Source organism: Protopterus annectens, chromosome 6.part0 (assembly GCF_019279795.1).
Source record: "Protopterus annectens isolate FY-2018-M chromosome 6.part0, PAN1.0, whole genome shotgun sequence".
Classification (NCBI taxonomy): Eukaryota; Metazoa; Chordata; order Ceratodontiformes; family Protopteridae; genus Protopterus; species Protopterus annectens.
The window spans coordinates 11,679,019-11,702,377 of NC_056737.1; the positions used below are offsets into that span (position 1 = coordinate 11,679,019).

Genomic DNA, 23,359 nt, shown 5'->3' on the forward strand with positions numbered 1-23,359 from the left:
TCAGGGGAGACCTGAGGTTGTATTAATATTCACATGGGGAATTTTGACAAGGACACCAGGAACCTTCCCCTATTCCTTTTGATAAGTACTAAGGGATCTTTTATGGGTCCTTGATTTAATGCCTCATCCAAAGAATGACACATTCAGGAGTGCAACCCCCCCCCCCCCTTTACTGTGCAATGCAGTGTCAGTATTAGAAAATGAATCCAACAATGTGGTATGGGAGTAGGACCTACAGCCCTCTGCACCAAAGGAAAGTGTACTACCTGTTGAGGTACTGAGACTGTATATTCACATGAAATATTGTTGAGCTTATATCTAGTTGGCCTGGCAGGTTCCTATTTTCTTTAATTTGAAATTAAACTCTGCAGTGTAAAGCTGTTTCAGCTGTAATCCAGATTTTACAAGTCCAAAATTTTAGTAGAAGTAGTAGTCTTTTTTTTTTTGTTAAATAATTGGATTATCTGGCATTAGGTAAAAAATTGATGTGATAATGCTGTTGCTAGTCAATATGGCTGGAGCAGTTGCTGGCCATAACATGCATGTGACGTGAAGGAATGGATAACTGTGTTTTAACCTGATTAACTCCCACTGCAGATGACTTTATAAATGTAGACGTACTTGTGAATTCTGAAACCAACGTCCAATTTTGCATTCAAGCTAATGTTTTGTAGTAGTTATTCATTTAGTCTTTCTTATAAGGTTAAGATTAACTAAGTACAAACTCCATGTTGGGTTGCCATGATGGTCTGCTCTGGATAAAAGGTTTACTGGGAGATGCACAGTATGTTAACTACAGCTGCTTGACACCAGCAAGATGTTTTCAGTTGGTGGTACTAGGACATACTACAAGACTGTGAAGAGTGAACTTTCTACACTTTTCACTTTGGAAGTGGGCAATTTAACTCAATCCTAAGTTGCTGTGAACAATGAAAACTTCACAGAACTGCTGTTAAACACCAACCATTTTCTCAGAAGTAGTATTTTTTGGAAGAAACAGCAGTAAATATGGGGTTCATGTTGATTTACCAACAGTAGTTTTGTCAAAAGTAAAACATTCAAAAAATGTTGGCTGAAACTACCCTCAGTGAACATCCGACAAAAAACATTTTTTTTTTTTTTTTGAGTGTGGGGCATGCTGTCCTGCACTCCACTTTGTGGGTAGACACCGCCCACCTCTCCAACATTATATATAACTTTGTGGTTGCACAACAGTGAAGAAAGCGGCAAACTGTACTGCTGGCAAAAGTAATTTCGTCAAACATGCTTCAGGCTTTTCATCTTCACTGAAAATATTTTTGGCAATGTGACATGCTTCCTAAATATTAAGGGAAAAAAAACAAATTTAATAAACCCAACAGCTTTTTGTATTACATTAGTCATGTTTTAATAGTCCAAGTTCCTTATATGCTCTTGGTGGGCTCCTCTGCAGGTAGTTGAGTTGAAATTTCTCTATTGTCTGTTGCCTGCAGAAAAAAAGCACCTAAGAGCATAATTTTGGTTGCTGTTTTCCATAGGAAATCATTGCCAGTGTGAGCAATTTCTGATTGTGCACCAACGGTGATTCACGTCTTTTGGGATATTTCTCTCTCCTTCAAGTTGGTGTGACCATGTAGTAGATATAAGTTTGGGGAGTGCAGAGGGACTTGCCTCCACTGCAAAACATGCATAAACTTAACTTTTTCTCTCTTTTGTATTTTGAGCATTATTTTTCATTTTTTCTGATGCTGTTGATGTCATCCTGTTTTTTCATCTCCCATTTAGTGTCAGTGAAACTGTATTTACCTAAGAATTATAATGTGCAAAATGCTCTGTTTGGATTTTAACTTACAGTTTGTGTGCCCTGAGGCACAAAACAAGGAATTGTTATGTCTGTTAAGTCATGGCGGTGCTTTGGGTGGGACCATAAGCTATGCAGTTATTTGTTACACATTGCTGTACTGAATAAAATCACACTAGAGTTTTTATTTTAGTCTGAACCCATGCCCATAAAAGAACATTTTTGGAATATTTAAGTGTTAGTCACCAGAACACAGTTTCAAAAATTCAGAATTATGAGGTGATTAGTGAGAGTAAATTTTAAATGTGGTGGAAGGCAGAGACTGAGGCAATAATATTGTGGGTATGTCTTAGGTAAGAGCTGGTTCCTAATGAGTTTGCTTGCATTGTCTGTATGTGTTCCCTCTAAAAACAACTGAAAGGATTTTCTTATTTTTTTCTTAGGCATCCGTTTGGAGAAGGTGTTTGACTACAGCGAGTACTGGGAAGTATGCCGTGGGCTTTATTCAGCATTCGACTGTACAGCCACCATGAAGTCTGGCAATGCCGATGTCTATGAAAATGAAATTCCAGGAGGACAGTACACTAATCTGCACTTCCAAGCACATAGTATGGGACTTGGAAACAAGTTCAAGGAAGTCAAGAAAGCATATGCAGAAGCTAACAGGTTGCTTGGTGACCTTATCAAGGTGTGTGTTTATGTACAGTGAGCAAGCAGAAATAAGTGGTGTTTCTCTGATATTAATAAATGGTTAGTGGTTTTTAAGGAACATTTGTAAATGTCTTCCGTATGTCACTGCTACAGAGTAATTCTTTCTGTAGTGTTATTGTAAGACCTAAATGTAGTCTTAGTACTAGACCTAAATGAAATGTTGTGATAGTTAATGTTATTTAAGGAACATATTGATGAATGTTTTCATTTTGCCACTGGCACAGTGTAATTCTCTGTAAAGTCTTAGTAACACTATCTAAATTAAGTATTGTAATTCCAGTTGTGCCGTTTTTCCTACTGCTGAGTTACAGTTAATGCTGTATGCCCCTCTGCGTGACTGTGCTAAGATTTAGTCCCTGTCATTTCCCATTGTCATCCTTGTCCCGTAAGTGTCATATATAATCATAGTCATTAAACAGCCTAACTTTTTAAATACAGTTTTTATTAATAAGTGAGCTCATGGCAGATGCTAATTTCTTCTTCAGTGGTAGAGTATTCCTAAGTTTTTACAGTGCTGCTTCTCTGTAATAATTCCCACCTGCCACCTTAAAATACATATTTTAACTGTATTTTGACTGATGACAAATCATAATATATTCACTTGTACCTTATGGACGAGGTCCCCAGAGCAACAAAAGCAGGCAAGGGACAACCTTCCAAACCCACACTGAATCTTGATATTTTTATCTGCAATGACCACAGAGCACTGCTCACTATCCAGATATTTTGTTAAACATCTTTGATATTATCACTGAAAACACAGGCACACAAACATTGATAGAAAACAAACCATAATAAAGTTTTTTCCATTTACATACATCATGCAATACATAGGTTTTCTGTTTTTACATCAACTGGCATTCAGTCCAGCATTACATAAATTGCTCAATTCCTACCTTCCCTTATACCTTAGTCCTCCTCTGGAACTCTATTCTACATGTAATCTATCTTGTTATTTCTATGTTATTTGATCCTTCCCTTTTTCAAAGATACTTCCATTTCTTATATTTATTTTACAATATGTAGTACTTCAAATTCAGTTGGTTTAGATTCTGATTTCCATTTTCAAGTAATTGCTTTTTTGGTAAACAGCAGAATTAAATGTAATAAGGTCTTAGTATGTCTAGGCATTTCATATCCTGTATCCTAGCTCAAAAGAATTATTTTCTTAGTTAAAGACATATGCTTCACCAATATTTCTGACAGAGTACTCTGTAGGGGAATTTTTTTAAATCTGCCAACTCCATTACACTACCAAAAACATGTCACAGTTGCCTGTTTCTTCCCTATCACACCTTCAACATTTGCCATCTCCCTGAGGAAAAATCTTTTGAAGTCTGCTTGGGGTATCAAAATACCTATGCAAAACTTCCAATCCAAAATCCTATGCTTTATGAGCTTTGTTGCATATTAGTGAGCCACGCATATGTCTTCCCATTGTTCCCTTGTAAATTGCTTTTCCAGTTTTTCTTCAAACCTCTTCTGATCATAGTAGTTATCATGCAATGTTTTGTATACCATACTAATTATCCCTTTGTAACAGCAGTCTGATCTAGATTTGACTAAAACATCTGGCAGAGCAGGACTTTGACTTTAGACTTTCTCTTTGCCTATACTCTCACATCAATCCTTCCTAGGGAATGCAGTCTGTAACCTGTAGTGTAAGCTGCAGCTGCTGCTTCTTGGCTTCTTCTCGCTCTGTTACCTTTTTCTCTCTAGTTCTTTGCTCCTAGTGCCTTGGTTCCTTGCCAGTTTTTGCAGTAAATTCCAGCCCACTCTTGCCTATTTTATATACTCCTACTTACAGTCAACCCTATTGGCAAAATTTCCTTTCTCTATTCCCATGTTGGGTTAGAATACTTTAGGGAACTTCATGAACGTAATGTTCAGTATGGATGTTATTTTTTTCCCTTAAGGATCTGCATACAAAATCCCGCTATTTTCTTACTTCATGAACCTCCACCTCCTGTTTCATCAACATCATCCCTTTCCACTTTGAAATGATAACCTTTTGCTTGTGTTATATAAGCCTTAACTGCATAGCTCTAAAATATTCCTTCAAATCAGGTAACCGTGAACCACATTTTCTATTGGGGATCAACTTATCCCACTTAACTCCTGTCCTCTTTCCCTCTCTGATTAATTCTTTCACCTCTTTATATATTATTGTCCACAATTTCTCTGATGGATAAAAATATGACTGACCTGTATGCAAAACTTAAGGGACTAAAAACATTTTCACTGCTTGTATCGTAATATCTGCATCATTAAATAAGTATTTCCTGTTTCTCAGTTTTGTATTATCTTGTGTTTAGTCTCTTCCCACATAGCCTTATAGTTGCCATAACAGAAATATTTTTAATCCACACTCCTAAATACTTCATCTTATTGTGTCCCCATAAGTATGGGTGTTGCTGAACTAATGTATGTATGGGTACATAATTTATAGCCATAGCCTTTGTTCTTTCATTACTAATTTTTTATCCCAAAAAGACTTGAAATGGTTTAAAAATATTCATTAACACTGAGATGCCCTTTTCTGAATTTATCAAGTGCAACTTATTAATATCTGCAAATAATGCCAGCTTTTATTAATTGTCATGGCAGCTATATCCTTGAATTTCTGATATTTTCTTTGCTAATGGGTGTCATTTGAATGTATATAACACAGACAAAAATTTTCACCCCTGCCTGGTTCCTCTGTTTAAACACAACTTAGGAACACTCACACTTTAATTCTTGCCTCTGATCCTTTTTGTATTCTCTTAATTAACATTTTTTTCAGGGAATGCAGATGCTTCCATTGCCCTCCTCTTAAACCCTCAGCTTACTCTATCAAATGTTTTCTCTGCATCAAGACCCACCAACAACAGCGGTATTTTCTTACAATCTGTTTCCCTCTGGATCATCCATATATATCAATTTTGGCAGCACCTTTGTCATTTTTTTTACCTACATAGACATAAAGACTTTATAGTCATGGTTTAAAATTGAAATGGTTCTATATGAAGCTGGCGGTGATAGGTCTTAACCCTCTTTGAGTAATACAGCCACAACAGCTTTCTTCCAAGATGGGGGTGCTTCCCCTTCTTTTTACAATGCTATTAAACAAAGTTTTCCAGATCTTTATCAGTTTCTTCTCTCCTAATTTCCAAACTTCCACAGGAGTGCCACCTGTTCTTGGAGACTTTCCTGAAGATTTATTACACATCATTGTTTTTATCTCCTCCCTTATGTCTTAACTACTAGTTGTTGAGCCTCATCTTCCTCTAATATGGGCATAATTAAGTCTTCAGTAAGTATTTCAATTTGTGCTCTTTCTTGGTTTCCACATTTTCATAAAATTTCTGAAGTATCTCTAATATCTGTATAGGATCGCTATTTTTTCTTGTCGTAGTTTCCCTACATTTGGTAAAAACGCTTTCTACTTTCTTTTGCCTAATTAATTGTGTTAAATGTTTCTGTGCCCTCCAGCTGTTATCAGAAAAACTTGCTTAATATCAATCTTTCTAATCTCATGCATAGTATCCAGATAATCCCTTATTTTCTTATTAGGACTCTGTGGTTTCTCCTCCTCTTGTTCTGTGAGATTCCCCGTTTTCTGTAACACTTTAACCTCTTCCCCTCTAAATAATTCCTTTTACTTCTTAACCATATCTCTCTCTCATTTCTACCCTATTTTTAAACTCCAGTTTAATTTTTTTACACTCACTATCTTCGTCTTCTGAAGAAATTACTATCTTCGCTTATATCTCTTGAATAATTTCAACTACCCATTACTTAAATTCCTGTTTTTTTAACAGGAAGGTGGGCAAGTGCCAGTGTCTCACTTTTACTTCATTACTCTGCATTTTACTCTTGGTATTTATTTTTGCATAATCTAAAATAAGTATTGGATGTGTGTTGAAGCTTTCAATTAAATGCATATATTCCTATGAAATGTCATTTTTATCCAGTCTAGCCAAGTTTTACCTTGGGAAGCAATATGAAAATTCTCTCCAAGATCCTACTACTGAATTTACACCTTCCGTGCCAAATATTGTCATAACTTTCTTCAGAAATCTGTCTTCTTTTGTTATGTTTCCCTTCTAGGTCCCCTGATATATTTGCACTAATACAAATCAAGTTCCAGTCCCGACCTGTGAATAATATTCCCTGCAGAAAGCTGATTATTTTTTGTAAAATGTTCTTAATCTCTATAATATGGGTTTTTGGTGGACTATAAATACATGCCATCCTAATCCTTCTCCCTTGTCTGTAGCCTCATACTGCCACAAATTTGCTATTGCTGTCTTTTTTTTCTTTTCTATCAGTATTGGTACCTGTCTAGCAATCAGTATTATTTCTCCCCTTTTTTGTCCCTGATACTCTACTTGAATATCCATGCTGAAATCCTTTCTTTGTGAAGTTCACATGCCCATTTCTTTCCAAATGTATCTCCTGCTGCATTGCTATTTGCAGTCTGCATTTCTTACTATAATTAAGTACTATTTCCTTTTTGTCTATACCTGTAAGACCACTTACATTCCAAGATAATGCAGATAGAGAAGCCATTTGATAAAAAGCTATTGTTCTCCCCTGTTATACATGACCTTTTTTTTTAATATGTGTTTCCAACTTTTCTCTTGTATGTACACAATATTGTTTGGCAGGGTGATCTTTTATACAGCAATTCCTTCTTATCTCCATTTGAACCTATGACATATTTTTCAAGATATTTTGCTTTAATGAAAATCCTCAAAAAAAAAAAAACTAAAAACATTTTAGAACAACTCCATTCTCTGTAACGTAGAACAAACACTCACAGCTATATACATTTTCAACAAATGTAGTTTAACCCTCCAGTTAGGAACAATCACTTTAAATCAACAGTTATCCCCAAAGGCATTATATAATCCAAAATTAAGGTTACCCCATGGTGAAGTGTGTGTGTCAGCCTGTGTTCCCACTTAAACTGATTCCTGTCTGTTCTTTTCTTATCTCCATTCCCCTCTCAGATATGAAAAACAGCTTTTATGCTTTCAGAAAACACTAACCTTCTGCCTTAGGAAAACTGCACTGGCTACCAGAAAACATAAATAAATTGTCTAAATCTATTAAATGCAATAATAGATTAAGGTTGCTGGGGAGGCTGGTTATCTCTTATTCACTTCCCATAATATAAAATGTGATTTATTCACTGCACTGTTTGCCATTGTACCTTTACCTTTTGCATTTCTCTCAGCAATAAAAAAGCTATTATATTTGTCTTTGCTTACAGAAAACATGTTTATAGCTTAAGTCAGGGGCATTAGTCTAGACTTCCATCCTTGTAAAAACAAGGGGAATTATTATCGTAATTTTAAATACACTTTTTGCACCTCACCCCAGCAGCCCAAGATAAGCCTATACTTACAGTTAAGAAAAAGTACTAGGTTACTCTAAGATTTTTAACAAATGCAGTAGTCACTGAACCCCCACAATTAAAATATCCATGAATGCACCCTATACAAAACTGCTTTGTAATATAACATGCGATTTATATCATGACATGTTTTATATTAGTAGTAACAAAACATTTTGCTGAACAGTTCTTTTCCCCTTTAGTGTCCTTCCAACATTAATGTCATAAGTTGTGGTATATGTTTTACAATCCACCCACATATTTAACAAAGTCAATAAAAGTCCAATCTTTCTCCAGTCTTTCTCAGTCACTTATTCTGTCAAAGCCTTATTTCACAAATGTGATTGATGCTTTATAGTCTCCCATTTATTTGCTATTTTCAGTGTTGATGCTCTTTTTCTTGATCATCTTCATGTCCCAGTACCAGACTTTGGTTCAGTCCAATGTACTCCTGATTCTTCTAGTCAGCTTGTGTGCCTTTTTCCGTCTCTCAAACATTTTCCTTTGGAACATTGGAAAAGGTTTCACTGCCAGAGTCTCTCTATGAGCTTTATTGTAAGAAGAATGAGTTAGAATCCCCGTTGGCTTGCTGGCTCACTTTTTGTTGGATAAGTTTTTCCTCCTTAGCCTGTTGTGCATCTACATGTGTTTGATCACCAGGAGGAAATATTCTAAATACCACTGGATACAGCAGCTTGAATCTCACAACTGCTTCTGAACATTCCTTGATTGCTGGGATAAATTTGCTTCTATTCTGCCTGACAGGTGTACAGTCAATAGTCATTTTCTACAAACACTCTGCTGTCTCCAGTTTTAATACTTTTCCTTTCTATTTTGTCAGGATCAACTCTTTCTGTTGGTATGATTGCATCTTTACTAATACAGGTCTTGGCTGCCTTCTCATGGCCAAATTTGGAGCATGCATTTGATGTACCTTTCATTTAACAAATCTTGCTGTCACTGCTTATTTGTGCATTTGTAAAATTAAGTCTGTTCTTTTCAGTTTCTTTGGCACATCAGAAAATCTCAGGTTTTCTCTGGTCATTTTGTCTTCTAACTCTTGTTATTTTTTGAAAGAACTCTTCTTCAGAAGCATCATACTCATCCAGCCTTTTTTTCATTTTAATCTTTAACTTTCGCAGTCTTATCAGTTAATCTGTCTGGCTAGTTGAACCTTTTGTCTATTTTTTCCAGACTTTTGCGATTTGAGTTGATATCCTCCATCAATGTTTCATTTATTTTAATCACATTTGATTTATTTTTCCTCTAAATTACTGGAAGCCATCTGTTGTACCAAAGCTGAAGCTGGCACTGCTTTTGGATGAACAGCTGAAGGGTTCTTCGCAGTGTTTTCTCCATCTTTTCTGGTTGATTTTCTTTCAGGTTCTCCAAGTTGAATTATTTTCTAGCATCCAGACAGGTATTTAATAGTCAGTAACTGAATTTTACCAAAGCTTACACTTTCACGGGCTTGTTTTTCTCAGTTTCTGTTTTCACACTAGGAGAGCTGAAATTAAGCTATTGGTCAGTGTGCAGCCATCTTGGAAATCCCTCCCTATCCAAATATTGACACAAAGGATGCTATTTATTTACCTTTTTCCTTTGGTTTTGTATTGTCAGTCTCTTCTCATTTGCAAAGTCTAATATTAGCTCTGAAATTTGCTTATCTTTGGCTGTTTTTGTGCATCTTCAGATGTCGGATATTAGTTCTTTCTTTGCTAGTAATGTGATTGGCCAGAGGTATTGAACATTATAACTAATTATGCAAGGTGATTTTTCTTCCAGAAAAAAGGGTGTCTCAGATATATCACTAGTTACCATGTTTTATAGCTGTTGTAAGTATAGTTTATACAGTTGTAGCTTTGGGTAGACCTAAAAATATGCAGAATGTGTGTAATCTTCACTAGTTCCACACCTCCATGTATGCAGAAAATGCCTTTTCAAACAGCCTTATTACCATAGCAAGGCAAAGGTAAACTGCTGCCTAATGGCAAAAATGTAGCAGCAGGAAGATAGAGGGAGGCCTGGCAGCTACCAGGGCCCTTACCCTTGTGTGGCACAGCTGTGCAAATTTGCCAACCTCCTCCGCTCTCCTCCCCAGGAAAAAAAAAAAAAGGTAGCCAAAATTGAGGGACAGTTAATGTTTTGCTACTATCACTGGGCAGATATATCAACAGATCAGTGGGTCATAAAGATAGTCTTCAGAAGGGTACACTCTCTAGTTCATAGTCAAACATCAAAGATGTTGACTGCCATCTGTTCAGAAACACCAGAAACACTTTGTAGGGCCCCCTGTCAACAAACCTAATAGCCTTTTGGACAGTAGAACCTGTCCCAACTGGGCAGGAGACAAAGGGGTTTTACTCAAGACTGAACTTATTAAATTTAAACAAGTTTTCCAAAATACCAAAGTTTAAGATGCTAACCCTTCTGTTCCTGCTTCTATTCCTAGGCTCTCAGGCTGTCCTAGTTGCTCTAGACCTCCCTCTTTCCATGTACCCATTTTTCCTGAGGTTTGTTGTAGTGAGATGTAGTAAGTTGTAGTAGGGCTGTCATTTATTTTAACCTGTCATTTTAGCTGCCATACTAAGAGTTTTTACACGATGTCTGGCCTTTGTAACAGTTCACTCCAGGACTAAGGACATTCCCATTTTACATCAGTTTGGCTAATTACGTGTGTGATGTTATGAGGTAGTGCCATCTCTGCCAGGGAGAGTAGGGCAGTACATGTGTACATATGCCAGCATAGCTAGCTGGAGTTTTATAAAGAATTTTATTTGACTACCACACTGATATGTACAAATGTTTGAGTTAAAACATATTTGTAAAGTTTCTTGTGTTAAAAATGCATTAACAGTGGGTCGTGCTGGACAGAAAAAAATGTATGCATGTATATTAGGTTGTATTGTTGTAATTGATCAAATGTGTGCGTTTATCAGAGAACCCTGGAAGGGCGGAAAGTTTGAAATTGTGTTATAGCTTTCAGATGCTGTCACAGATCTTGGCAAAGCTGTGTGTGCATATTCTACCAGAGTCAGGTGACCAGAGGTGATGTCATCCTCTAACCAGCATCTGGTTTCTTTGGAACTCTTGCAGCAGCACTTTAGAAACTGACAGGCAAGATTTCTGACAGGATATATGTCTCACACATCCACACAGACAAATACAGACATCATCTGGCTTTTGTCGTACGACACTGAGCAGACCTCAGCTTGCCTTGCTTTAGTAAATAGTCAGGGAACAGTAATTATTTAGTCAGTCAGGGACATTTAGTGAGAATAGTTTAGTATTGTTTTCTACATCTGTTTGTTGTATTCAGTATCCTCCTGTTTTATTTTTTATCATTAAATATTTTAATATCTTTCATTGTGGCTGGTCCTGTAGAGAATACTTTTAACATCTTGAGAGTACTTGTGCTTGTTTTAGTGACACTGTGGCTGCACCTGAAAGCCTTGCTGCTTTGATCACACCCTACCATTTGTATTAGTTTTACACATTGTAATTGGTTACCCTTTGTAAGAGTTTTAGGGTAGCTGACTGCTGTGATTATCTCAGAATCTGGGCCGAAAGGGGCACAGCTAGTAAATCTGTGCCAGCTTTTCCCAGGTGTGTGTGTGTGTATGGGTGTGAAACTCAAATATCCAAGTGTGTGTGTCAGCTACTGGGAACAGGGACACAGATTTCCAAAGTGGTCAGTCTGGAGTTTTATGTGGATGTGGAGAGAGACAGAGTCCATCCCCAGGTTAGGAGCATGCTCCCTGTGTGCTCTTAAGGGAAACTGTGTTTGGTAGAGGGAGCTGCATCTGAAAATACTGTGTGAATCCGTCTTTGCTCATAGTAACTGTCCCTCACCAGAGTCAATGGTGAGGACTGAGTCTGCTTGATTGCTGGCCAGGAGTAGGGACCCATCACATATTGACAGCAGCTGGGTGGGATGTTAATTGAACTTCAGGAGCCAATGGGCAGTTGTCACTGAAGGTGTGTGTACTCTCAGCAGTCACAAATTAAATGTACAAAGTTTCATTTTCACAACAGTTTTATGTATTTTTGTTAGTTTAGTTTAGTTAGGGAAAACAGGCAAAGATGTCAGTAGAGGATTATGGCAAGCTGACAACCAGTTGTCCAAGGTGTGCAAAGCCAAAGGGCTGGTGCATGCCAACCTGACTAAAGAGGAAATGGTTTCAGCCTTAATTGCAGCTGCAGCGCAAACCAACATCCAGTCTGGTGGTGGGGATGTGCAGGCTTTAGAAACAGGACAGTTCACCATTTCCTCAGAGGACTTAAAAATTTGTCTGCAGTTAGAGACTTGAACTGGAGGTCAAACGACTGGAGAAGCAGATGGAATTAGAATCAACAGAGATTCTGTGCCATTTGAAGGGAGGTCAAAGGGAATGAGAGACTGCGATGTTTGGAGTCCAAAGAAAAGGAGAAACAGTGCCAGCATGAGAGGGAGATGCTGACTCATTATCAGGGTCAAGGAGGTAATGGGGAAGGGAATAAGCAAACCCCGGAAGCAATAAAGGTCAATACATTTCTTCCACAGTTTACAGAGGGCGATACTTTTCATAGTTTTATTTATATATTTGAAAGAGTATGTAAACAGTATAATGTTAACCAAGGGTTCTGGGTACAGTTCCTGACCTCTTTACTCCATAGTAAAGTTGTAACTGCTCTTTTTAAATTTTCTGATACTGATTGTTTAAACTATCATAAAGTAAAACAATGCTTACTAGAATGTTTTAAGTTAACACCTGAAGCTTGCAGAAGAAAGTTTCATGAGCATAGATGCAAGGCAGATGAAAGTGTATGTATTTATATTGCTGAGTTAAGCAATTATTTTCATAGGTGGGTGAGTGGGTGTCAGGTCACCACTTTTGAAGGGCTGGCAGACCTTTTGTTTAGGGAACAAGCCCTTAGCACTTTGACTGAGGACATGAGAATCTGGTTGGCAGAACGGGAGTGTAACTCTGCAGATAAGCTGTGGAGAAAATAAGTTCTGTACTTAGAAAGCAGGGCATCACTGCACAAGAAGGGGATACCCATTGCTGCACATGGTTATAGGGGAACCCATGGTGGGCAGCCTAAACCACCCTAACAGAGTACACCAGTAACAGGGGAAGTCACTACTTCAGGTACATGGCCAGGACCAAGGGTTAGATGTTTTAAATGTAACTAGAGGGGGCCATGTAGCATACAAATGTCCACTAAGGCAAGATGGGGAACAAAAGGTGAAATAGCCAGCAAGTGGGAATAACAGTATGCCAGTGGTAAGTGGCCTGAAGATAACAGGAGTACCAGATTTTCACCAAAGTTTGTGTCCTATCTTAATGGATGGAAGACAGGCCACTGCCTAAGAGAGACACAACCTCTGACATAACCATTGAGAAACCTGCAGTGGTTAAAGAGGAGCAGTACTTGCCTGGGAAGTCCACACCAGTCAGAGTTTTAGGAGGGACCCCATTCCAAAAACTTTGGCCATGGTTCATCTTGACTAGGAGGGTGGAAAAAGGAAGCAAGCAGGTAGGTGTGTTTGAGGATATCCCTGCAGATGTCTTGATAGGGAATGATTTTGATAATGCAGTACCTTATATGCATGGAGTTACATGCAGTCAGGCTTGGAGACAGTCATGTGGTTCAGGTAGCCTGGGCGAGACCCAGATAGACCTCATACCTGAAGCTGGGTCTGATGAGGTGGCTATTTCAGAGAGGGAGCTACCCTGTAGCAGTGAGCCATAGATACTAGTAAGTACTGATGTTCTCATGGACAGGGTGACTGCAAGAGCAGAGATCAGTGGTAGTACCCAGGCTGAGAGTGAGGCATCACTGTCAGAAGAGACCAGGGCTTCCAATGGAAAGGAAACTGGGAAGGGTCACAAAGGTAGAAGTGAGACAGGCTCAGCTTTAGTACTCTACACTATGAGGTTTGAGGGGATGTAGCTAAGGAGGCACCTGATTCTCAAGGAAGAGGGTAGACTGTATACTGGAACAAAGGGTTACTGTATAGAGAGTGGACCCCTGAAGAAGGATTAGAGGATGAGGTAATACAGTAGTTGGTGGTGCCCAGAGTCTACTGTGTGGCACTTCTAGCCATAGCCCATGATATTCCCTTTGCAGGTCATATGGGTATAAAGCGCACCAAGAGACGTACTATGCTGAACATTTATTGGCCTGGGATTGCAAAGGATGTAACAGGGTACTGCAGGACCTGTGAGCAATGCCAAAAGGTACACAAGGCAGGAGACAAGGTCAAAGCTCCTTTGATGCCTTTACCTGTGATTGAGGAGCCATTTCAGAAGGTAGCTATGGATATTGCGGGGCTCTGAGTACCCCAAGTTCCACAGGGAAGATATATCCTGGTGGTAGTAGATTATGCTGATGAGGCGGTGGCTCTGTCCTCTATCAAGGCAGAGAAGGCGGCAAATACTTTGTTACAGATTTTCAGCAGGGTAGGTTTCCCGAGAGTAATACTGACTGACAGGTGCCATTTTCATGTCAGACCTTCTGGCTTGTCTGTGGAAGTGCTGTGGGGTGAAGCACCTAAAAGCCACCCCACCACCACCCCCAGACTGTTGCTCTTGTGGAGAGGTTAAAGTCTACACTAGAATTTTTGCAAAGATTTGCTGATCCGCATTAAGAAGAGAAATCTGTCTAAAATCACTCCATTATGAAATGCGAGTCTGGGGCTTCGGGTTAACCATAACAATATCCTGGTTAACAAAGCTCTTGAAGCTCCAGTTCATTTCTTCCTCATTACATAACTTGGTTAGGGTATCCAGCAACTCCCCTTTACTCCATTCATAGAGGTCCACATGAAAGCCATCTATACTGGGGACTTTTCGATTGGTCAGCTTAATATAACTTGCTCTTCAGGGAAGATCAAACAAATCCAAGCCTCCCAGAAGGCCCAAGACTCTTGTCTAGCCTAGGGCTGCACATTATATAAAGGGGTGTAGTATTTAAACCCATCTCTGAGCTGCTGATCCTCCAGAACTGATTCCCCATTATTACCCTTCACTCCTGCAATAAGAGACTTGTACAGACTTAGTTTGAAAAAAACATGAAATGCACCAAGGGTCTCCCTCCCTCTGCAGCCACCAAAAATGACTCCTCTGGAGTAATTCTGCCTCTTCATTTGAGGTTTCCAGCAAAGCAATTTCCAAAGATAAAGCCAGTTCTTGATTCTCATTCAGGTGGCCCTCTCCATTCTCCAAATTCGCAGCAACTTCGCTTCTTCTTGAGCCACCAAGTTCAGTCCCCTCTTCCATCTCTGTACTGTTCCTCCAAAGTGCAACGTTATCCCCCCTCCCATCAAAACACATCCACCTTACTATCTTGGCATAAATTTCTGCTCACCAAATCTCATGTCTTTTTCCTCTAATTACTTTTATTGCTTGCTGTATTCCAGTGAAAATGTGCGGAGACAATGTAACATTTTGTTACATAGTCATTGGCGATATTAGCTTGCATCCCCATTAAATCTTATTTTGGTTTCCTCTGATTTTGTCCCATATTTGCTTATTAGATTCCTTAGTGAATTTCACCACATATTTGCACAGACTCACTTCCTGAAACATTTTTAGACCCTGTTTCTACAACCTTCTAGAGCAGGATTTGCATTGATTGAGAGTCCTTTAGCATGAGTTAACCCTTGTAAGGTACTTGCATATGTTGGAACACCCTGTCATGCACTCCACACCACTGTAATTACAAGAGGACAGAATGCCTTCATAGTTTTTGACTTTAATTTGTAATTTGAATGCAACTGTGTTACAGGCAGAACAGAATCTCAGATTTGCTATTTATTCAACCTAGCTGACAAGGTGTGCTCTGTAGCTGTATTTCATAAGGTAAGATTTATTGCAGAGCTGCTCAGTGGGTTGCTTTCATCGGTTCAGGGAGTTCTGCCTCCTGTCTGTAGGAAATCATTGGCGCTAACAGCAGAGCTAGGTCACACATGACATGAGCTGGGTAGAGATTTGCTTGTGGAGTGGTAATTAACTGAAAGTCACATGCTCATAAGAATGGAATCTGTGTGATTATAACATGTAAGGTCATGATGCTTTTGTCTTTATTTGGATATTTAACAACGTTCTGTAATGGTTACAGATATTTGGATTATTTCCATACAAAGTGCATGTTTTTATTCTCATTGCATTTTGCTTCTCTCTCTTTCTAGAGATAATGCAATGTGTTTCCTTTTAAATACATGCCTAGCTTGTGCTGGTTTTCACACCTCTTTAAAGGGATGTATAATTAAGCCTTTTCAACAATTCCCACTATTTTGCTTGCATACAGCAAGGGAACTCATCTGAAGGCCCTTTTCAGTCACAACCAGCAGGATAGAGTACAATTACAAAGTAATCATATATAGAAGTGTAGAAGTAATGTATACAAAATTGACAAGTAACTACATTAGAAGGATGCATTCTGTAAAAACATAGAGGAAGATGCATACACAATATACACATACAAAATTGCCCATGGATTTCCTGCCAAGTAGTTTTGCAAAATGACTGGAGGTATTTAATACATAAGTTTGTAAGCCTTAATCGTTGTCACAAACGCAGGTACACTCAGCTTCCTTTAGTAGACATTATTTTAGGCCTTTTTTCAAACATCTCACGTCTCCATGTTTTTTTTTTATTTCTGCATGAAAGTAATTCCATGCAGACTGTGCTAACCTTAATAAAGCTGTCTCACCAATAACTGATTTTAAGCATGATTGGGCTAGGAATAGGTTATCGTCTTGATTACTTCACAGTAAGTAGCTCTGTTTCATGATGGGAAGGGTATACTTTGGGGGGGGCAATAGCTGTGTTTTTGAATTCTGAAGTTAACAGTGAGATTTTAAGTGTGTTTGTATGTGTGTGTGTGTGTGTGTGTGTGTGTGTGTGTGTGTGTGTCTATATGTGCATTGACTGGTAAAGAAGCAAAATTCCTGATGACGTCATTGCTGAAATGTTAAATGAACACTACTCATGGTATTGCAATACTTGTATTACAATACAAGTGTATTTCTGTTAAAATGATATTAGCTTTGCCCAAAATATTATCCTTGCAGTTATTTGAAGACTTTACACATCTCAGTTTGAGTTGCTAATGACAAAATTATGTTGAGAAGAATGGGTCATAAAACTGAAGCCAAAAGATTGTCATGGCTGCAAGGATGTCATGCAGTTGGTCATCATAGGAGGGAATGCCATAACCTTGATTGTGGACTATACATGAGGTCTTACGTAACAGTAATTATTGAAGACTTCCAGACTCCAGTCAGTTAACCTCTAGGATGTTAAGTAGGCATGTCTTTTCTCTCTCTGTTCACCTTTTCTCATAGTTAACTGTTGGTGGATGCATCTACTATAATTTGCTAGGATATCTTTTAACACTCTTCTGTTTTTATTTCTTATTCTTCCCACTCTGCTTACCCCCTGCTAAGTACCACTTTTGTATACACACTGATGGGCAGGAAGCATTCACTCCTCCTGTACCACATTCTTTTCCCAGCAGTTAGCTTGTGATATTGTCTCATTTGCTGTAGGATAAAAGAACCTGTTGGCCATCCTCAGCTGCAAAGAAAGAGCTTTGTTATCGCTGCTGCTCAGGGTTTTGAAGCATCATATTTAATATTATAATCATGCTGCTGTTTTCCACTGAAGCTGCACGAAAGGCTTCCTTCTTTTCCCTGCAGTTAGCCTCGGTACTTGAGTTGTCTCCGTAAGGCTGTATCTCCTTATTGTCAGCATTTCTTTTCTGATGTGATCTGATTGTGAATTTGAATGGGTACATTTAATTATTTTGCTATGTTGAGGGTGTTTAAAATTTTCAGTGCTGTTTCGTACTCAAACTTTATTTGTAATGAATAATATGCCATTATTTGTAATACTTTTCTTTATGATTTGGCATATTGTATTTATTTATTTTATATTTGTTGACCGGGCTAGTCTAACTGGATTTGAGTCCATTTTCAGTAGAGGCCCGGGGAGAAAAGCTCCAAGCATAAACAGTAAAACACAAGTTAACAATATATAACAATATATAACTAGGCCATGTAAGAAAATAGTACAGTGGTAGCATTGGTTAAAAGCAAATGTATAGTAATGTAATTATAGAATATAGACATTATGCTAATAGCTTATTTTTAGGTAAAGAATGGCAGCTGTACTAAACACAAAGTGGGTATGAGCACAACAGAGTAAAGTCCTTATAATATTTCCTCTTACTATGAAAAGAAAAGAAGCATGATTAGGAGGCCTAGGTTAGAGGCCTAAGATAGAGGGGTGGGGAAAAGGGTATGAGTAGGAGGGGAAATATATTTCAGTCTGGGTTAGCACAGGGACAAAGCCACTGAGTTTTAAGATGTTCTTTAATATGTTTTTTGAATAGAGAAGTAGAAGGTAGGTTAGATAGTTTAGGAGGGAGCTGATTCCAGTTTTTGCCTGAAGTGTTTGTGAAAAGTGAGTCACCAGCTTTGTTGTTAGATTTAATCGAGGAGACCAGGAGTTTATTAGCAGAACGTAGGGTAGCTAGATTTTTGTATGGTGAAATCAGATTAGTGAGGATAGGGGTATTATTGGGGTGATGTAGGATCTTTTGAGTGATAAGTAACTGCTGATAAAGTATGTGGTTCTGCAATTCTAGCCATCCTAGTTGTTTGAGGTTAAGACAGTGGTGAGTTTTAAAGGGTGTACATGTAATGAATCTAGCTATGCTATTATAACAGGTAGAAAGTTTGGAGATGTTATTCTTAGATAGGTTAGTATATATAGCAGAGGCATAGAAAAGAGTAGAAATGAGGTGAGTCTGGGCAATAGTTTTCCTGGCTATGGGGGTAAGGAAGGGTTTGATTCTATAGAGAGTACCAAGTTTTTTGTTAACAGATTTTATGGTGGCGTTGATATGGTGATCATAGTTAAGACGATTGTCAGTTGTAACCCCTAGTAGGCGGGTGGTAGTATCTGGGGTAATGTTAGTAGCATTGTTAGAGGTTATAGAGAAGAATGGTGTGGAAGATTTTTGAGTTGGGGTAAAAAGCAGTAATTTTGTTTTTTTTGGGATTAAGGAGGAGGCAATGTTTCATAAACCAGTTTTCCACATTTTGGAACACAGTTTGGCTGAGGGACTGGAGGGAAGCTATGTTCTTAGCAGTACAGATTAAGGTCGAGTCATCTGCATATTGAATGCAGGTGGCTTGAGGTATGTCCATGTGGAGGTTGTTAATAAATAAGGAAAAAAGAAGGGGACCTAAGATTGAGCCTTGTGGGACTCCAATATTTATTGGGAGTAATGAAGACAGATTGTTATCCCAAAGCACTGCTTGCTGCTTGCAGCAAGCAGTAAGCACTGCTTGCTGCCTGTTTTGAAGATAACACCTAAACCATTGTAATGCTTGTGGATCAAGAGAATGGTAATTTAGTTTGTCTAGAAGTTATGGTTAACCATATCAAAGGCTTTTGACAGGTCTATAAATAGCGCAGAGGAAAAGGAGTTATTGTTACGATTTTTATTTACAGAGTCAGTGAAGATAGAAGGGCAGTCGTTGTGCTGTGGAATGGTCTGAAGCCATGTTGGCAGTTGGCTAGTTGGTTATTTTGTAGAAGGTGGTTGAGTAGTTGTTTTTGAATACATTTTTCCATTATTTTAGCTAAAGGGGAGAGTAAGGCAATAGGGCGAAACAATTTATTTTGTAAATAGTGCTTAAGAAACAAGCACTCTGATAAAGATGAACGTGAACTTCTCAAATGAGTGAACCAATTCCAAGACAGCAGCAATAATAATTTTGGTGTTTTTAACGTGAACTTCTCCAAACAATTCATCTCCATTACCACCTTGTGTAATTATCTTTTCCTGTTTCCTTCATACAGCAAATGAGACAGCCTTCAGTGAGGCTTTTATCAGATGCATTGTTTAATGCTTACCGTTTACATGTTGCCTTGCGCTTGTATTGCTTTATATTGTGCTTTAAAGGTATCATATCCTAGTTACACCATGACCAGAGAATCTTTGAGGTTTAATTCCTGTCAGTAAATTGTAGACACGGACCATCCATTTTTCTATATAGGAAATCCCTTTCCCTTTGTCCTGCTATGTGAAAAGGCAAAATGTCCCTGGTAGGGAAAAATGACCCCAGCTTATCAAGCCTTTTTTTGGGTTTTCTTTATCTTCCAGGATGCAGAGCTGGTGAAAGTTGCTGAGATGAGTGTGTATGATGTTCACTTGAGTTGGTTTATATTTTCTGCCGACTGGATTTTCAGGATACATTAGTGGTACGTATTAGAATATGGACTATGAGATACCAGCTGTCACAGTCAAAGCACTGCTTACTTGGAAATTTGAAACCGGGTAATTCTTTATTTTAAAAAAGTAGTTTGTGTCTCTGCTATTACTTGAGTTTACTTCTTTGGTGATTAGTAGTAATCTAGCTGAGATTTGTGGCTGGTTAACTCTAGTGAAAGTGGATAAATTGCCTAGCCATTTTTTGGCCTGTGCTTGCTGTGAAATCTTGAAAAGTGCCATTTTGCTATTGGTCATTTGAAATTTTTTTCATTTTTCCTCTAATGCTCTAAACTGCTCAAATTTGTGGCGCTGTTCACTGAGCAGTTGCTTTTAACCATGCACTGTGTATATGCATATATCTTGAAGTATTTTTCCCTGTGCCACTTATCCTCCCCAAATCACTGATGTGTAATTAGCAGTGTCTGTCATACCGCTGCCGACAGTTGCACAAAAAGCCATATTGGGCACAGCTCGTCCACCTGTAGTAGCGTCAAACTGCCTGTAGGTGCTCTGCTTTAGCAAAAGTAGCTTGCAGTTGCCCAATGTTGCCTTTTGCAGTTAGAAGTTGCTTTGCATTTTGCATATTAGTTACTTGTCACAACTAGTTTCCTCCATGGAAAAGTTCAGTATCTATCTTATTTAACTGAATGTGGTATTCTTTGTAGTCAAACAAATTATCCTAATCCCTGGACAAAAATGGAAGATCAGCCTGCTTATCTTCTTTCTGTTGCCAACTTCATAGTACTTAGTATCTGTAGGCAGTGTAACATCTATCTGATATTTACAGATACTGAACTTATTTAGCACAGCTTGTGTGAGATGCAAGTATTTAACTAACATGGAGATCTCACACTCACAAAAGGACACAGACTGCAAGCAGCACACTCACACATCCACAACACCCCACACTAAAATATCTGAGGCTCTGGAAATGTCCTTGCCAAATCCTACTAGAGCCGCAAAGACTTGGTCTCAGCAAAAAATCAAACTCAACATCTCTTTCATGAACAGTTCCAACAGAGTCACCATGATGTAAATCTTCCTAGATCTAGTGCACAGAAAAATTCAGTAATAAAAACATTTTATTGATTTGTGACTCTACAGTTAGACACATGGATTCTTATCTCACTAAGCTGGAAAAAAATAGGGTGACTGAGTTGTCTTTCAGTTAGCAAGATCTCTGGTATCTTAAGGTCTTTTAAGGCTGTTTTACCTGGCAAATATGGCTACAACATTGTGGTGGTTGTGTGTGTGTGTGTGTGTGTGTGTGTGTGTGTGTGTGTGTGTGTGTGTGTGTGTGTGTGTGTGAATGACTTGGCACACAAAACCCAGAGAGATGTACAGAGAGACATGGCGCTGCTCTCCATGCTTGTCACAAATGCAAGCAAAACTCTGCTCCTGAGAGGAATCCTTTCTTCTGTAATAATGATACCTAGGTACAAACAAAACATAATTGGCTTCAACAATTGGCTAAGTGGTTGATGTCATTCCAGGGTGAATATAGTATGCGTCAGCATGAGACAAGATGTTTAACAGTCCTACTTGTTTTCTCAAGAATGGTCTGCGGTTGTTATAAGGCTTTGCTGCCCCTCATAGTGCCTTTTAGGCAAAGTCCAGCTGATTGATAACATAACATAACTAACATATCAAATCCAAAACAGGATCACATTAAGGTAGTTCTGCTCAGTGCCAGAAGTCTCAAAACCAAAATCAGTGACTTTGAGGCTCTCGAGCATATGGAGTGCATCCATAACTATATAATTACTAAAATTTTGTGTAAATATTCCGAAAGCACTCCCCCCTTATACGTGGGTTTTGCACCTATGTGTTTTCAGACCTGTTGGCAAATATTTGCTAGGGACCATATCACCATTAGGCAGATTGCCTGAGACCCAAAAGACAGCTCATTGTGCTCCAAATCAAATAAAAAAAACTTAAAAAAAAAAAAAAATTATAGCCTGTTACAGGGCACCATCTCTGTCCTCTGATAATCATGTAAAGTTCTTAGATGTAATCAATGAGCTCCTAGTAAACAAAGAGTCTATTATTTTGGGAGACTTTACCTATCCATCATTAAACTGAAGCACCTATATCTCAAATGTAGGGTTTGCCCAGAATTTGTTACATTTCACATACAAAACCTCTTTGGAACAGATTGTTAACAAACCCACTAGATGCTATAATTTTCTTGACCTCGTACTAATGAACATAACGTCTTCTTCAACTATTCACTGGTATCTCCTTCCCAGGTTAAGTTGGACCATAAACTTAGTGACCTTCAATATTAAAACCTCTAAACCTGAAGATGCCTATATCTCAGAATTCAGGGATTTCAGACATAAAGATCTCATTAAATTCTGTTATGGAGTTTCAAGGTTTACTTATTCCAGCATAACTCCAGACATTGTCTAAGCAGGAAGCTATGCAAGAGAGTTCTGGGCCCTCTTAAGGTAATTGTACAGAACTGACAGAATGCCTTCCAGAATGGAAAGGGTAAAAGCAAACCACGCTGATGGCATATCAACATAAACTCGACAATACAAGAAAAAATATCCTTAACATCCTTAACATATACCATTTCTAAGAACATTGAAATCAAGAATAACATTAAAATGTATTTTTTTTTTTAAACAAGAAACATCTTTATTAAATTATCAGTTATGACATAGGCCATCATACGTTTATATAAATGAAAACAAACCATACTGACATAATCATAGTTGCAAGCATTATACATCACAAATCATAATGACATAATTTTAGTTGCAAACATTATACATCACTTATAATTTACCTAATCATTGCCTGTCAAACATTACATCGCTCATTTAAGTCCTACCTTCTTTTAAACCTCCTTCCTCCCCTGTATGTATTGTTCCCACAATTCCAGTTTTTTATGTAATTTGCTCCTACCCTTTTCTAAAGATCCCAATTCCATTTGTTTTTTTTGTCTGTTACTATATTCACTACTTCTAGTACAGTTGGTTTAGACTTTGATTTCCATTTTCTAGTAATTGCTTTTTTGTTAGCCACCATAATTAAACTCACCAAGGCCGTACTATGTCTAGGCAATTCTGATTCTGTATCATAGCTTCGAAAAATCATTTACCTAGTTATACCAATTTGTTCAGAGTAGTCTGTAGGGAATCTTTAAAGTCTGCCAACTCATTACACACCCAAAAAATATGTTCCCAATAACCTCTTTCTTCCCC

The 23,359-nt window shown here is 38.2% G+C and overlaps 1 protein-coding gene across 4 annotated transcripts in view; it reads left to right on the forward strand.

The window, feature by feature from the left end:
• PC (pyruvate carboxylase) overlaps positions 1-23,359 on the forward strand; it is a 2,844,646-nt gene that overhangs the window by 2,520,514 nt on the left and 300,773 nt on the right. For all 4 annotated transcript variants that reach the window (XM_044073797.1, XM_044073795.1, XM_044073794.1 and 1 more), the window contains exon 17: positions 2,224-2,468. In XM_044073797.1, coding sequence (XP_043929732.1) covers positions 2,224-2,468 — 245 coding nt within the window. The remainder of the gene's footprint in view (positions 1-2,223; positions 2,469-23,359) is intronic.